The 16,860-nt window shown below is 41.0% G+C and overlaps 2 protein-coding genes across 2 annotated transcripts in view; both read left to right on the top strand.

The window, feature by feature from the left end:
• The window catches only part of fn1a (fibronectin 1a), a 30,346-nt gene extending 21,735 nt beyond the window's left edge, over nucleotides 1–8,611 (top strand). Inside the window, exons 31-49 of the mRNA XM_083997312.1 lie at nucleotides 18–182; nucleotides 283–438; nucleotides 565–678; nucleotides 780–1,049; nucleotides 1,164–1,375; nucleotides 1,805–1,892; nucleotides 2,028–2,213; nucleotides 2,327–2,416; nucleotides 2,596–2,787; nucleotides 2,882–2,971; nucleotides 3,926–4,034; nucleotides 4,166–4,394; nucleotides 4,571–4,741; nucleotides 4,825–4,963; nucleotides 5,197–5,364; nucleotides 6,314–6,439; nucleotides 6,638–6,744; nucleotides 6,899–7,018; nucleotides 7,333–8,611. Coding sequence (XP_083853438.1) covers nucleotides 18–182; nucleotides 283–438; nucleotides 565–678; nucleotides 780–1,049; nucleotides 1,164–1,375; nucleotides 1,805–1,892; nucleotides 2,028–2,213; nucleotides 2,327–2,416; nucleotides 2,596–2,787; nucleotides 2,882–2,971; nucleotides 3,926–4,034; nucleotides 4,166–4,394; nucleotides 4,571–4,741; nucleotides 4,825–4,963; nucleotides 5,197–5,364; nucleotides 6,314–6,439; nucleotides 6,638–6,744; nucleotides 6,899–7,018; nucleotides 7,333–7,401 — 2,801 coding nt within the window. The 3' untranslated portion in view covers nucleotides 7,402–8,611. The remainder of the gene's footprint in view (nucleotides 1–17; nucleotides 183–282; nucleotides 439–564; nucleotides 679–779; nucleotides 1,050–1,163; nucleotides 1,376–1,804; nucleotides 1,893–2,027; nucleotides 2,214–2,326; nucleotides 2,417–2,595; nucleotides 2,788–2,881; nucleotides 2,972–3,925; nucleotides 4,035–4,165; nucleotides 4,395–4,570; nucleotides 4,742–4,824; nucleotides 4,964–5,196; nucleotides 5,365–6,313; nucleotides 6,440–6,637; nucleotides 6,745–6,898; nucleotides 7,019–7,332) is intronic.
• A 1,639-nt stretch (nucleotides 8,612–10,250) lies between these two features.
• LOC311004583 (uridine 5'-monophosphate synthase-like) lies at nucleotides 10,251–16,860 on the top strand. The gene is made up of 10 exons (XM_083996696.1): nucleotides 10,251–10,514; nucleotides 11,296–11,449; nucleotides 11,847–11,971; nucleotides 12,071–12,258; nucleotides 12,372–12,454; nucleotides 12,544–12,704; nucleotides 12,788–12,905; nucleotides 13,038–13,213; nucleotides 13,296–13,410; nucleotides 15,199–16,860. Exons 1-10 carry the CDS (start codon nucleotides 10,365–10,367, stop codon nucleotides 15,372–15,374), a joined length of 1,446 nt encoding a protein of 481 aa, XP_083852822.1. The 5' UTR covers nucleotides 10,251–10,364; the 3' UTR covers nucleotides 15,375–16,860.

Genomic DNA, 16,860 nt, shown 5'->3' with positions numbered 1-16,860 from the left:
TGCTGATCTCTATACAGGAGGTCACAGTAATCCCAAGGAGTTCACAGTGCCTGGCTCTCAGTCCACTGCCACTATCTCTAGCCTGAAGCCTGGAACTGACTACACTATCACCGTCTATGCTGTGACTGGCAGAGGAGACAGTCCTGCGTCCAGCACTCCCATCTATGTCACACACAAAACAGGTACACAAAAACATCCACTGTATTCTATATCCATTTCAAACAATTATCTTACTTCCAGTCACAACCCTCTCCTCCATCATCTCTCCGACTTCTCTTGTAGGCGTTGATTCTCCCTCTGAAATGGAGATAAAGGAAGTGAATGACAACAGTGTCACTGTGAGGTGGAGCCCCGCACAGGGCCCAATTAAGGGATACAGGGTGACTGGGGTCCCCAGAAATGGACAGGGGCCATCTTTTACTGAAGTGGTGGCTCCAGGTATGTTCTTTGTCAAGATTTGTACTATTGTAGGCTACTATTTAAGACTTCTAAGTTTGTGAAAATCTCATCTATGTTTTCTTCTTTTGACCCTCTTTGTTGTATCCCTGTCCTTCTTTGTTCTAGACCAGACAGAGATGACCTTCTCAGGCCTAATGCCAACAGTAGAGTACGTTTTGAGTGTGTACGCTCTTGGGCAAGATGGAGAGAGCTCACCAATGGTGGTGAATGCTGTAACAAGTGAGGCTCTACACCCTCTAGAGAGTTTGCTCAATTTTCACCAGTAGGAAAAACAGCGTCCTTACATTCTGCTTACTCCTCTGCTGTCCTCACCTTTTCAGACGTAGACCGTCCCAAAGACCTGACCTTCTCAGACATTGACTCCACCTCTCTGCGCATCACCTGGGACAGCCCTGAGGGGATCGTTACATCTTACCGGGTCTTGTATTCTAGTTCGGAGGAGGGTGAGAGAGAGCTGCGTCCTGCTCCCCGAAGTGATGCAGAGTCTGCAGTTATCTATGGTCTGCAGCCTGGCACTGAATACACTGTGAAAGTCATCGCCCTGCATGACGACACAGCCAGCACACCGCTGGTTGGGACACAAGCCACAGGTATGGGAGGGAAAAATTGAAAAGAGAGAAATCACATTCAGAAACCATGATGTTCTTATTTGACAGTTTAGATCACCTGTCCCTCTAACCCTCTATTTTCTTTTCTCCCTGCAGCCATCTCACCTCCCACCAACCTCCAGTTCTCCGAGGTTGGCCCCACCTCTTTCACGATGCGCTGGGCTGTGCCAGGTCAGGAAAACCGTCTCAACGGCCTTACAGGTCTCACAGGTTACCGCGTGGTGGTAAACCCTAAGAACAAGAGCGGACCAACCAAAGAGATCAACCTGGCCCCAGACACCACTCAGACACACATCTCTGGACTCATGGTGAGTGTTTTCCTTTGTTGGATCTCTATCATTTTGCAACAATGGCATACAAAAAATTCCATGTATTCACTGTTCAATTACATTGTGGTTTATTTCAGATGTTTCTGAATTGATTGTATGCCCTTGAGAAATAATTGCGGGGAAATGCTGCTTAGAACACAGGAAGTCATTATAAACACTCGATAAAAAGCATTTGCCTAATGGAAAGTTCCAGCCCCAGCGTTAGCGTGCTCAGGATGTGCAGTAACAAACACACACGTGGAGGCATGCAAACTTAATGATCATTACTCACAGACCAAAAAATAACACACAGGCAGGCTGATATGCAGGCATAAACATGCACAAACATCAATTGTAGGAGCAGCCAGTATACTTACGTCAACCCCATTCTCCATGTCTTTATCTTCTCTTTTTCCCTATCTCCTTTAGGTTGCAACTATCTATGAGGTTCATGTTTATGCCCTGAAAAACTCTCTGACCAGCAGGCCGGTCCAAGGAGAAGTCACCACTTTGGAGAGTGAGTCTCATACACTTTGACACTGATTAATGGTTGTGATACATGAACACAATGACATGGCATTACTGTGCTTCTGGTTTCGCCCATCCCCTTCACCTCTTCACTCTGTCTTTCCCTCTTCTCATCCACCTCAAGATATCAGCCCACCTCGTCGTGTGCGTATCTCTGACGTGAACGACTCCACCATCACTCTGACCTGGCGCTCCAAGACAGAAGCCATCTCTGGTTTCCTGGTTGAGGCCACACCCACCTCCTCCCTTACAGGCTACACACCAATCCAAAGGACCATCGGCGGTGACTCGCGCTCATACACTATTACAGGTACACAGATATACACAGACTTAAGAGAATTACATTTAATACGATAGTAGAGTGATCACCTCAGTTTCTTTACGTCACTCTACCTCATGAAGTTGTCTCTGTCTTCACTTCAGGTCTGGAGCCTGGCACTAACTATAAGATCAACATCTATACACTGAAAGGAAATGGACGCAGCGCACCTCTCACACTGACCGCCACTACAGGTAACCATTACACTGTCCTGTAAGCTCAGTCAAGGACAGTGCATTGCTTTGAATGTGACCTGTTAGAAAGTCTTTTCTCTTACCTCTTTATGATGCCCAACAGCCAGAATTAGATTCATACAAACCTGTGTTTTGGTGGAGGTGTTATGAGTACTTACTCTCTTGTATATGTCTTCCAGCTAAACCAGCAGTTATCCCACCCACCAATATCCGCTTCACCTCCCTGAACCCAACCAGCATCTCTTTCACCTGGGAGCCATCGCGCAGCCTTGGGGTCACCGGATATTATGTGACCTATGAGGAGGCCGGGGGACTTCCTCGAGAACTCATCCCCAGACCCCACGCAGGCCAGAGCTACGCCCTTATCAGTGGTAGGTGCAAAGCATGAGATGTACAAACATGCAGCTACACTGACTAAAAATATGACACAAAAGAAACCTTTTGATCTATATTGTGTGCTCACAGGCCTGAAACCAGGAACAGAGTACGTCATTAAGATTGTTGCACTGCAAAATTCCCTGAGAAGCACATCTCTAGTGGGCAAGGCCAGAACACGTAAGTACACCCATCATTCACTTGCTCACATTAATGCAGCATGCAAACTGTAGATATGAGTTTTTCTTCTGTCAAAAATTAGTTAGGGGCTACATTTAACAGAGAAGCCATTATGACTTACCTACAATAATGTTCAGTAAAACTATGAACACAACATTATGGTCTGTTTTCATATCATCTCATATCATCTTGCACTTGATTCTGTTTATGACTGACAATTCCTCTTACAGGCATAGCAGATTTATATTAGTCTTTCGTGCTTTAATAGATCATCATAATAAAAAGGGCAATGATTATTCCTGTAAGGAAAAACACTTTAAGAGGAACAACTCATACCAGCTCCTGCAGTTTGACAGCTGTGCTTTGCTGACCCCTGCTGGCTTTATTCTCCACTAATAGAATTACAGATTTCTGCCCTTGGCATTGAGTGATAGTCATTTGTGTTATTCAGTGTTACATATAAACAAGTGTAGACACACAAATGTTAGCTCTCCTGGGAAAATTGACTCTCATGCTTAGATTCTGAAGCAGGGCTCCAGGTAAACTTTTTAAAGTGTCATCATACTGGCCAGATGAGACCATTCAGATTCTTAGATATTAAATAATGATAATATTCACCCAAGAATAAATCTGCCGTTCCATCCCAGAAGCTCACTAACATGTGCTAGGATGAAATACAGATCCTTACACACGTCAGTCTGTGTCTATGGGCTACTGCAGCTTGTGTGGGTTCACCAGATGCATTTTTATTCTTTTTTTCCCCATATAATTTTCCAGAGAGAATGCTGCAACTGTCTAAGGTTTCATTAATTTTCTGTAATTTACATAGGAGTGCAATGGAAACATAACACCTTTGTGTTTTTATGTGCTAAAGATTCAGCTGGTGGATCTATGCATTTGCTTTGCATTGCTTGCTTCTAACAGCTAGCATGCATATGTCTGTTATCCAATCAGAGCCAGCCACAGATCACCACCTATTGGTTCCTGAGCTGCCTCAGCTTCCTGTTCCTCACCGACCCCGCCCTGACATCTTGGATGTCCCAGAGTCCTTTGATGACAAGACGTAAGAACCCGTATAATCCTGCAGTCTGAAATCATTAACCAAGCTACGGAAGGCAACATCAAAACTATGTCCAGATTAAATACAAATATTTTTAATCATCTCTCTTTTACCTTCTCTTTTTCTGTGTCTAGCTTCAACTCCAATCATGTGCACTTGGCCGGTACTAGTGGCCAGACCCAACCAGGGCAGCAGGGCCAGCACATCTACACAGAGTACCAGAGTCTAGGCCCTAATAATGGACTTAATGGAATTAATGGCCCATATGGCGGACCCAAAGAGGGCCAGAGACCCACTCTCAGGGAACCTCTCGTCTATATTCCTGTAGCAGGCCCTGATGGAAACAGAGTACCCTTGGTCAAGGTGTGTGGGACTGAAATCTGTTAGATCTGTTTGTAATTGTAATCAATGATTGTATTTTTTTCCTTATTCAGAAATGTAACACTCAGTCATGGTGGCTAATAACTGTTGATCATGTAATGTTGAACATTAATGTCTCTGACATTTGCTAACGGATATTATGGTCTTTGATTTTGTAGGTGAGTGAGGGTCCTCTGCCAGGTCTCGCATTTGGTTTCCCTGACAATGAGACAGAGCTGCCCCAGGAGGCACAAACTGTCACAACCATCTCCTGGCAACCTGTTCCTCAGACCTCAGAGTATGAGGTGTCCTGTAATCCCATTACACACATGGAGGAAAAGGGCTTCCAGGTACACACTATACGGACAGTCACACACATTAATACTTCTGGAGATGTAAAGACCACTTATTAACTTTGTATTCCTCATTACAGATGCGTCTTCCTGGCACCTCAAACAGCGCTACACTGATTGGACTGACATCTGGAGCTTCCTATAATGTTGTAGTTGAGGCCATGACGGGCGGAGCCAAAGAGAAAGTTCTGGAGGAAGTTGTAACTGTTGGAAATGCTGGTACAGTGCTCTACACTAGAGTTTTTCTTTTATCAGATGTTTTGTTTTTTAGATGAATACTGATATTGTAAAAGGATATTACCTTTTAATTACAATCACATACACACACTAAATCATTAATGTTGTTAGTATTAGAATAGTTTAATAAATATAACATGTCAGTTAAATGATTAATTAAGCAACACCACATCCCTTGCTCTTATTCTAAACTCATAATTTCTTCCATCCCATAGTTCCAGGTGACATTCCCATTGCCACCAACCGGGATGTGTGTTACGACACATTCACACAAACCTATCACGAGGTGGGCTCAGAGTGGGAACGCATGTCAGAGACGGGCTTCAAGCTGTGGTGCCGCTGCCTTGGCCTGGGCAGTGGTCATTTTAGATGTGATTCATCCAGTGAGTGGCTTAATAACCCCATCCCAGCATGCTTTGCAAAAAACCCAACAACACACCATGGAATTAGAAGATATATAATTCTATGTGATTTACATTACAGGAATTTATAAAAGGGAATTATGAAATCATCATATCACGCAAACGCAAAATGTTATCTTGACAGCAAAATTTGCTTCATATCAGAATTAAAATGTCTCAATTAGTGTAATGAAATAGATTATTATAACATATATTTGACATTAAACATATTATAAATTCCTTTGCTATTACTGTGCAAAAGCCATAGAATTGTAGTGCTCATTTTCTATGTGCTGCAGCATACTGTGATAAGATACTGTTTTGTACATGAATACATTGTTAAGATAATTATGTCTGTGCAATGTATTACATGTTACAACCAGTTTTATTGCTTCATGTTTACTGAAGCAATTTGCACATACTGTACCAGCCTGTCTTTTCTGGCTCTGTTGACTGTGAACATTTCACAGTGAGAGGGCAGAGGGCTACGCTCACTAACTAGCAACGGTCTCAGTTGTTTGTATTGTCCACACAGCTAACATGACAATACCAGAAACTGAGATCATCATCCATCAGCATAGGTCTGAGGTCATCACACTGTTTGTCTGTTCAAGTGTTGTCATTATAAAGTGTTTGACCCACAAGAGTATTGTTTCACAATGTGAGATTGTGTTTTACTGACACTGGGATTTATAAGTAGTAGTAGTTTATTTGTCCCTGTTATAATGTGTGGAAATAAGTACCATTACACTGCAGAATGTAGAAAGAAAATTTACTTCACATTAACTGAAGTATTTCTTTCATTTCTCACTTAAACCCTCACTCTGTTTACCCTTTTCTTTCTTCATCTCCTCCTGTATATCTGTTATTCTGTTTCTCTTCCCTTCTTTTTGTCCTGTCTCTCCCTCTGTCTCTGCGTCTCCTCTCTCAGAGTGGTGCCATGACAATGGCAACAACTATCGCATTGGTGAAAAGTGGGATCGTCGCGCTGAAAATGGTCACATGATGAGCTGCACTTGCCTGGGAAATGGCAAGGGAGAATTCAAATGTGAACCCCGTGAGTACAAACAACACAGACAAAGAACTGTGCAGACATTTGCTCAGTATCCCCTCTGGCCTGACCTGGTTCACTGTTGCACCTTATTGTTAACATCACTTGGATTGTTAACTCTTAAGCTGTTGTTAAACATAATTGATTTCATCATTATTACACCTAAGTACTGTTGATGTTTAACATGTGACTTTAATCCTCCAGATGAGTCCACGTGTTATGATGATGGAAAAATGTACCAGGTGGGAAATCAGTGGCAGAAAGAATATCTGGGTGCCATCTGCACCTGTACCTGCTACGGAGGACAACAGGTGGGTAACACTGTATGGTGTGTCTTTATGTTTGTTTTAGTTTTTTCTATTCCTTGCTGCTTGAGGGATAATGTTTAAAGTAATAATGTGTGTTCTACTCCAGAGCTGCATGACATCTAGAAACCTCGTGGCCTAAATCTGTCTCCTTCTGTAGGGTTGGCGTTGTGAGAACTGCAGACGGCCTGGAGGACAGACTGACGTGGATGCTGACCTCCTGCACCCTGTTAGCTCAGATGTATTTGACCGGTACAGGGAAAACGCTCTACGCAAACTGGTCAGTGGCCCGCTATAAATTTAACCTAAGCCTAACCCTAATAGTCATGTCTTCTCTTTCCATGTTGTAGTATTTTTGATCTCCCATTTCCTTTAAGTTTGTTGCTTTAAAATGCATGATTGTTGATCTGTTTGACCAGGAATTGTTGTAATATGAATTAAGATGTGCAGGGTTAGGAGTGGTCATTCACTCATTCTACTGTATATAAAATGTTAGTCTGATCTGATAATTCATCTTGTAGAAGGTGCTATAAACTAATCCTGTCCTCTTCTGTTGTTCCTTCTCTTCCTCCTATACTTTTCTCTACTGTCCAGAACATCCAGTGTCCAATCGAATGTTTGAGGCCTGAGCTGCTTGCCGATGCTCAGAGTCCCTCAGAGTAGAGGGAGGAGAGTGAATGAAGAAGGAAGACATGAGACCCCTTCCAAGAAGGAAGCCTCCTCCTGTTTTCATGAAAAGACCTTTCCATTAGATTTGTGCCTTAAAGGTTTTTCCCAAACCAAATTTTAGTGCCTTAAGACATTTCCACACAACATCTGTGCCTGTTCAAAGATCTGTCCAACGTCTCAAGTTGGCTGTGAGCCTCTTCTTCAGCAGAAACAAGGACTTCTTTTTGACACAAATCTATAAGAGCACATATCCTGCTGCTTTATCACCTCCGCTGCATACCCCAAACACACACACACACACCAGAAGCAGTATTATATGTACTTTTACTGTTGCATTAGGACTTTTTAATTTTTAATTTCAGAACATTCCATCACAGTTCTCCTCCTTTTGAACAAGACAAAACACACCACTACAAGGGTCTGTCCCTGATAATACCTGTAGCCACATTTGTTGTATTTCCCTTTGAGTCTCACTGTGACTAATGTATATTCACAAGACATTTAGGTAAAAATAGAATGCATTTTGTGGTTCCTTAGATATTTCCAAATGAGGAGAGAGTTTTTGCAAAGGAACTCCAAAGCCATATGTTTCATATATTCACCAACTTTTAACAGCTCAAGACTCAGCTTGACTGACATTTTGACTGACTATCATGTCCGTTTAAGGTAGAGTTTGAAGAGAAGGGGATTATAGCTGTAATGTCTGTCTTTCTGAGGTCAGTGTCCTTCTATTTTGATTAGCAGAACAACTTTGTCACCCAGATTTTACTTTGAATCACAAGAAATACAGAGCTACAAACTTTCCTTTACAAAGATAAGCACTGTTACTTTTGAGTTTGTACTAAAACAAACATTTCCTTGTTATTATTACCATGTAGGCTGTTGGAAGTCTCCAAGTAGATGGGAGTCTGTGATCTGTAATTTGGGCGTTTCAAAAGTAGTACATAAGGTATAGCACCTAAAAAGCCAAAGCTGACTGACCAAAAGTTGAACTCTTATTTCAAAAATGAATGGAAAAACAATCACCATTATTTCTGAGTGAAATGCATTTTAATTACATAAATGTTTGTATTTTTTTAAATTCATTTCTTTTATTTATCCCTTTTTATTCAGGCATTTTGTTCAATGCTATTTTGGGGTGTACACTTTATTTTTGATTAACATGTTTTTATATTGTTGGTGCCAAACTCTGAACTACTGTGGACTGAATCTTTTTAATAAACTGAAGAAAATCCCAGTGATTTGTTATTTCTTTTTTGTTTGGAGGACAAATATTCTCCTGTCATTGTATAAACATGTCACACTAGCTCCAGGAAACAAAGGGGAGCAGTTGAATGTGTGTTTATGGAACTTTCCACAACTCAAACCATCTCAAATGACGTTCATGGTTGGTTCTCTCCATGGCTAAATAACCGATACAGACACGGCCTCAGTAAGAAAACTCCAAGTGACCTTGCTATAAACTGAGGTTAGGAAATATCATAAGTGGACATTATGAGTGTTTGAATTTACACCTAAATATCCACTAGAGAGCAGTAGAGTAGAATGGAAATGTCTGATAGACTGAGGAAAAAAGAAAGAACTTGCAGTTCTGTAAAGCATTTTTCAGTATAAACCCTTTAAGATATTGTCTGATTAAATGCAAAATATTGAATCCATGCATATGTTTTGTGTGGTTTGAAATATAGGCTGTTTAACACTGTGACTCTAATCTGTCCTACCTGACGTTTTTTTCCTGAATGAGCAGAGGATCAGGATTTTTTTTCTAACCTTCATTTAACCAGGCATATAAAAGGGTGACCTGGCCAATGATTATTACACAATGGCCACAACAGACGTAGGAGTTAAGAGCACAACAGAAAGTGCAAATGGCAGGCAGATAAGAGCAGATATTACCTACTGTACACAATTTAAAAACATGGTAGGCTACTGTTCAATGGTCCCATGTCAGTCTTTTAAAATATAGCCTAACAGAAAACTCTGGAGGTGAAATCTACCAGTTTAAAACTGCCAGAGTGTGTACCCTGTTGATGGCACCACATTTTGCTTGGAAACGACCTCTGAGCCTAGAAAGACAGAGGCCACAGAGACCTGACACAACCTCTGAAGTAATTTACCTTGTCAAAACTCTGTTCCAAGATATGTGTAGCACTTCTGTAGTTATAATGACATCTTGATTAGGCAGAATAAAAGATATTACTAGTCATTTAAAGATTTCTGTAATTTAATCATTCTGAAATTTCATTATGGCTAATTGTTTAATTCTGACTAGTCACAATTCCAGTTCAAGCTACCTTGTTTTGACTGGCTAAAACATAGACATCTAAAAATCTAAAACATCTAAAAAGGACAATTGAAGTTACATTTATCACAACCAGTCATATTTCTGACTGAGATTATGGATGGCCATGATTTAACTGCACATACAGTATCCACATTTCTCATCATGAATATAATGACATTCCCCATACACATAGCAGCCTACTGCGGTCAAGCCAGCCGCTCCAACATGTCAAGTGCGCCCTTATTGCCAGATTCCTAAGAAGAATTGGTGAATGGCCCAGTGTGACTATATAGGAATGAATTGCGGACGTGTGATAGCCTACCTATCAGAGTGTTGAATGTTAAAAAAAAAACGGCATTAATAGGCTTCCTAATGTTTTTGTTTGTTTTTTTGGCGATCGGTCTGCTTAAAATGCGCGCGACTGAAGCGTGCGTGTGCGTCACAGGGGGACTGGGTCTCTGCTCTCCTCTCGGTCTGACAGAGCGGGTGGGTTTAAACCCCACAACTCTCGGCGAAACTGAAAGTTAAACGAACAAAAGAGGAAGCAGAGCACATGCGTGGTAATTACACGGACACGTACAGCGTTACGCACCGGCGTTGAGCGGGATTTTCATGCGCGCGACAAGCTTGCAGACATCTCCCGTCGGATCTCCTGAAAAGCCTCTACGAGAGAATGGATAACGCTAACATTGACGACGTAATCCTGAAACTACACGAGGTGGACGGTGTGAAGTTTGGAGAGTACAAGATGAAGAGCGGTATCATGACTCCCATTTATATCGATTTGAGAGTTCTCGTGGGTCACCCTGCGCTGATGAACCAGGTAAACACTTGTCTTTCACTCCGAGTCCTCTCACCGACCTCCTTCATTGCTACAACATATGTCGTCTTGCAGCGCATGCAGACTACCAGGCATTACAGCGGCTGTTGGGTTACTCTATTTTCTCTCAAATGATTGCTAACTAAAGCAAAACATGCAAGTCTGTTAATGTAGCCTAGTGATGATGCAAAATCCTCATAATCACACTGCTCTTTGTGTGGAAGTACATGCGCCGCTTTCAGGAGGACAAATACATCTCATTGTTGGTGCTGTAATATGGTCAAAAATATATTTTGCACCTTTGGTTTCGAACGAGTGCCTGAAACCCGGAAAAGCCTTGCCACTTCTGGTTATCTTGCCGGAGCGTCGAACGTCATCACGCACGACGTTTGACAACTTTTTTTTTTTTTTTTTTTTTTTTTACGTTTGACAACTGGACTCTATGCTCTGAACAATACATCCATGACGCTGGTGGACTGAACTGGACTGAAGTCTCTTGAAGAAATTATTTAAATTCTTAGAGACGTAATCCTATTAAAGTTAAATAGACCAACGCCGATAAAAGCTTCCACAAATAGACCGCATTTATCTGAAAGGTGTAGCCTACTTTGTTAATACCCGATATCAACAGAGCAGGTTTCAGCCATATCCATTAAACATTTTATGAGTTCAAAAAATAACAGGGACATAATATCTCATGAATGTTGGTAAATTGTATATTTGTCCTTATTGGTACATGGGATGAAAACTGTAGCTGCAAACACAATTTGTTGTTATATTTTAGGTGTCAGACCTCATCTACCAGTGTGCAAGAACTGCAAACCTCAAGTTTGACTCTGTGTGTGGGGTTCCCTACACAGCCCTGCCTTTGGCCACAGTTATCTGCTCCAAACATGAACTACCCATGATCATCAGGAGAAAGGAGGCCAAGGACTATGGTGGGTGAAGCATGTTCAGGCTAATTTTAACACCGTAATACATTATCAAGCTGCTACTGCATGCTCTGTGGGCCAACATGTTTATTTATGGCACAGCCTTGGCCCTTACCTCTGTACTGTAAGTGATCTTAGATCTTAAGTGTTGTCTCAGTTGTCCTGGGTGAACCTCTAATCTGACAGAGAGCAAACAGGAAGACAATTGGAAACGATTACACAGGTCTTAAAAGCAAAGTTTCTGATCTTCACTTAAACAGTCTTGACCCAGATGATTCAAACAAACATGCAAATTAGTATTTTCAGAAAAGTTACTTTTTCTTAAGTCTTTAATAGGCCTATGTGACAAAGTTAAGTTCACTCAGAACTGGGACTGATAGGCTTTCTCATGTAACCCTGCTAGGAACCAAGCGTCTGGTGGAGGGGTCGTTTCTTGCAGGTGATGTCTGTTTGATCATCGAGGACACAGTGACGAGCGGCAGCAGCATCCTGGAGACTGCTGAAGTGCTCCACAGCGAGCAACTGAAGGTGCAGTATGAAATTATGAATTATGATATATCACAATGATCCTCTGCAGCAGCATATAAAATCTTAAATGTGAAATATTTGCTTATTTATTTGGTAAAGGTGACAGATGCCATTGTACTAATGGACAGAGAGCAAGGCGGCATGCAGATGTTGAAATCTCAGGGAATCACACTCCATCCAGTCATTTCCATGTCCAGACTGCTTGATGTGCTGCTGAAAGAAAAACGCATTGACAAACAGACTCACCAGAAAGTGGCCAAGTTCATCAAGGAAAACAACACTTTCAGGTAAAGTTGTGTAGCTTTTCCCCTATAGCATGGCAAGAATAGTTGGAGTGTTACTGTATGCATTTTAATGATCCTAAACCTGTAAATTAACATTTCCAACCCAACTCTTTCAGGCCAAAGGAGGAGAATGCCAATGTAGTTCCTGCCAAGAGGCAACGTACAGGCCTAACCTATGCAGACAGAGCCGAACTTCCAAGTATGGTGTTTTTCAACTTTGTGAAGTGTGGTACCTGCATGGGAAGTTAAAAATCATGAAAATGTGAACATCTTCCCTGCTGTCTGCAGATGTTCACCCTCTGGCATCAAAGCTGCTGAGGATCATGGAGGATAAGCAGTCTAACCTCTGTGTGTCTGCTGATGTGACCAGCAGTGAGGAGCTTCTCCAGTTAGCAGACTCTTTGGGTCCCAAGATCTGCATGCTGAAGACACATGTAGACATCCTCAAGGTAGATGTGCAACAAGTCCTTGTGCTACAAAGAGAACTCTGTCAGGACAGATCAACTGATCTTATTGTCATGTGTTCCAACAGGACTACACAGCGGCCTTCAGCCAGAAACTGCAGGCGTTGGCCGAGAAACACAACTTCCTCATCTTTGAAGATCGCAAGTTTGCTGACATAGGGAACACAGTCAAGCATCAGTATGAAGGTGGGAAGACATTTTAGGGTTATTTCAGTTGGTTTATTTCTGATTTTTCTATGGCTTATCTTTTAAATATAAAAATTAAAAAATAACTATAGTATCATTGTTTTTTTAAGTAACCATGCATCTGTTCTCCAGGTGGTTTGTACCAGATCTCATCTTGGTCCCACATAGTAAATGCTCATGCGGTGCCGGGGCCTGGGGTGGTGCAGGGCCTCAGCGCTGTTGGAAAGGATCTGGGCCGAGGCTGTTTGCTCATTGCACAGATGAGTTCACAAGGGTCATTGGCAACTGGTGATTACGCTAAGGCTGTGGTACGTACCTCTCTCCTTAGAGCTTTTTAAGTTTGCTAAAATGTCCTGTCAACCAGTTTACAGCTGTTTTCTGTCTTTACAGGTGAATATGGCAGAGAAACACTCGGACTTTGTGATCGGCTTTATCTGTGTTTCTAAGGTCACCGACAGCCCAGAGTTCATCCACATGACCCCCGGGGTGCAGATGCAGGCTGGAGGTAAAGTGAATGGTTTATTTTTAGTGGACATCCACTTTTTTTGGGGCAGAAATCACTGTCATTTTCATTCACAAATATATGTATATTCACTTGGTTGCAGCACACCACTGCTACTGTACTATACTACTTTATACTTACTATTTTAAGCGGTAATACATGGAGTATATTCCATACATTGCCCACACCCACCTGCAAAGACGATCAGATACCATCGTAGTTCCGACCATAAACGGCGCTCCGGCGGCATTATTCCCGTGACCCGCCGGGCAGCGTCCGGGAAACCGAAACTAGGAAATGCTGGGTGAGCCGACCACTAAATAATAATATCAAAAACACTATGAACACAAAATGAAATATTTATCAAAAATGGACCCATTAACAAGTGTAGATTCATCCACATTAATATGAGACTCTTTTATAACCAAAAGCAAACTTCTCAGGGTCTCTTTAACAGAACAATCTGCATAGCAACTGGAAGACAAAGGGACTGGACACTGACCCAATACAGTACAGGCTATTACACTGGTTGGTTAGGAAGAGAAAGGATTCAACCTTTATACTTGAGTAGGAAAATTTCACATCCATAAATGTAAATTTCAAAATTCATCACCATCATTTAAATTATTTTTGATTGAGATTGATAATTATTTTAAGTCTCTTGAGTTAATTTCAAATAAGAAATGCATCAATAATGAATATACACTCAGAAATTTTCAACCAATAATCTTTCACAACAATTAAAATTACAATTCTCATTGGATTATGAGGTCTGTCACACCAAGAAATGTTTTCTTTTTTTTTTAGTAATTTTATTGTTTCCCTCTTTTGTTTAACTCTCATTATGCTGTCATATATGTGTAACTGTACTGTTACTATTGTACAGAAATGTGAACTGGAATGACTGAATTATTTGCTGTTATTGCAACTTTCAATAAAGTTGAGGAAAAAAATAGGAAGAGAAAGGATGATGGCGACCATGGAGTGGCTGAGGTTAATCAAGTCAATAAGGCGTGCAAATTTGTGTTGTACAAATGCATATACAGATTAGACTAAATAAAAATAACTTATTTCTTGTTGTCTACGTACTAAAATATTCTCTGGAAAAACGACTTGTAGTGCAGATGAGGGAGGAAAGAAGAGCGAGAGAGCAACAAGGAGGACAGGAGAGAGAGGGCAGAGTGGTAGGTCATGAGCCTGGTCATTTAATTTGAAGATACTTGGACACACTTTAATACAGTCAGGTGTCACATCCTCATGGACACTGGCACAACAACAAACAATTTGTGGGAAACACTGTTTTTTTTTTTTTACATTCCACTTCACAAACATAAATACATGTCTGTGTGCATACTATGAATCTGTATTATGTTGTGTCCAGTTGTCTTGTTGGTGTCTCATTAGAAGAAACAAATTCCAATCATGTGCATATATTTGATTCTCTGTTCATTAATTATAATGGTAGGTTCACATAGAAATGGTGATTAGTGTTATGTGTATCGGGCAGAGCAGAAGCTTTTCTATTTGAATCACTTAATACATGCCATCTACGTGGAAGCATGAGCTGAGCTGCATGTTTATCATGTGCTAAAGAAGTCATTTCCTTTTGGACTCAGAGTGTTTTGAAATGACTAGAGTGTTTCTGGTCTTTGATTTTGTTGTGTTGTTGTGACTCATTTTAAACACAAGGTGGTGGGATAGCACAAGAAATAACATCTGAGTCTGGTTCCTCTATGCTGCCATTCCCCAGCAGCCCCCGACATCGCTCTTACTCTGTTTCTGTCTTTCCAGGTGATACGCTGGGGCAGCAGTACACCACTCCAGAGGACGTTATCCATGAGAAAGGCTCTGATGTCATTATTGTGGGACGGGGCGTGTTGGAGGCCCCTGATAGGCTGGCAGCAGCTGAATTATACAGAAGGTCAGGGTGGGATGCTTACACAAAGAGACTGAGCCGAAGTAGGTAGTAATGCACCATGCACTTCTACATCTAACTTTGTCAGATGTCTGCAGAGGAACTAGAAATATATAATTTAGATATCCAGGAACAGCAGTGTGCAAAATATTGTATATACAGTCAGATGTAGACATGTGTCTCTGAACCACAATTTTGATTTTGATCAAAAATCTAAATCAAGTTACACCTGTTTTTGCATAGGTTTACCAAAATCTGCAGCATATACCTGAAAAGGGTTTATTATTCTTTTTATATTCTGGTTATGGACAATCTGTTTTAAATGTGATTCCCTCCTTTTAATGAACTGACATCAGACACCACATTCCCTGATACCAGTGTTTTCAGTATTTAGTATTTAACTCAGTATTTATGTACGTGTAGTAGGCTACACATGGCAGCTCTCAAGATCACTGAGATACTAAAGACTGAAGTCGCTTTTTAAAAAATGTTTTTATTTGAGTGAAAGGATGGTTAACTTTTTTAACCCAAACCTTGGCCATCACATGATTTTTGTGAGGAAAACTGTTTCAATTAAGTCTTGCAGCTTTTCTTAACCTGTTCTGTGAAAAGATGTTCGTAATTGTATTAAGCGTTCCCATTCCCACACAAACATGACAAATCTTTTTAGGGAAGTCTGCAAATGTACAGTACAAGACTGGTATTTTCTCTTTTTTTAACATTGGGTTTTTACAGTAAGTATTTGAGTCTTTGTGTATTTAAAACTATTCATAATTTATGTGTTTGTTAGATATACGCAAATTCTCATGATAAATGTTGTTTTGGTTTTTTTTGTTGGTTTTTTTTAAGCAGTTTGTGCCTTTCCAGACACATGCAGTTCACATTTAAGTTGTCATCTTTACTAATGCATAAGGAGATAAAAGGGATTTGGATTTTAAGACTTAATTGTTGTCAAGCCTGCTAATTGTAAGCACTTGTCTCTTTTTTCTTTTAACATTATGCACGATCAAAGAGAGTAGCTGCACAAAAAAAATCACCCTAGGTTCTACTGTATCTTTTCAGCCTCACATCAGGGAATCAGCATTTGTCCATCTCCATAACCTGGCTAAAATCAGCCCTGTTTTGTCTTGTTGCAATGCTGAAATTGTCCTCCATGCTCTTGTGTCTTCTAGACTAGACAACTGTAATGTTCTTTTCTCTGGCCTATACTAGTCTTCAACTTGTGCAGATCATGCCGCTAGAATTCTGACCAAAACTAGCAAGTGCAATTATATGACTCGCGTCTTGGCATCTCTCCACTGGTTGCCCGTCCAGGCCAGAGCTGATTTTATAACCATTCTTTGAACTTATAAGGTATGAAATGGTCCTGCCCCATCTTGTCTATCTGAATCGCTGTCTGAACTCACACCTTCTGGTCATTCCCATAAATGCCATGACAATAAAAAATCAATTGGTTTGCAGGGCCTTTTTCTGCCGCATTCCTTACCTATGGAATAGCCTCCTGTTACATAAAGAATCCAGCTCCACTGCAATATGTA

Source organism: Trachurus trachurus (assembly GCF_905171665.1).
Source record: "Trachurus trachurus genome assembly, chromosome: 21".
NCBI classification, from domain to species: Eukaryota; Metazoa; Chordata; class Actinopteri; order Carangiformes; family Carangidae; genus Trachurus; species Trachurus trachurus.
This window is presented reverse-complemented; position numbering and strand designations above follow the sequence as displayed.

What these genes read in the sequence shown, in the direction of transcription:
- LOC311004583 (XM_083996696.1), top strand. Translation starts at nt 10,365, where the DNA reads ATGGATAACGCTAACATTGACGACGTAATCCTGAAACTACACGAGGTG. An exon ending in CACATGTAGACATCCTCAAG is followed by an intron (nt 12,705 to 12,787) that starts GTAGATGTGCAA and finishes GTGTTCCAACAG; the next exon opens with GACTACACAGCGGCCTTCAG. An exon ending in AGTCAAGCATCAGTATGAAG is followed by an intron (nt 12,906 to 13,037) that starts GTGGGAAGACAT and finishes TCTGTTCTCCAG; the next exon opens with GTGGTTTGTACCAGATCTCA.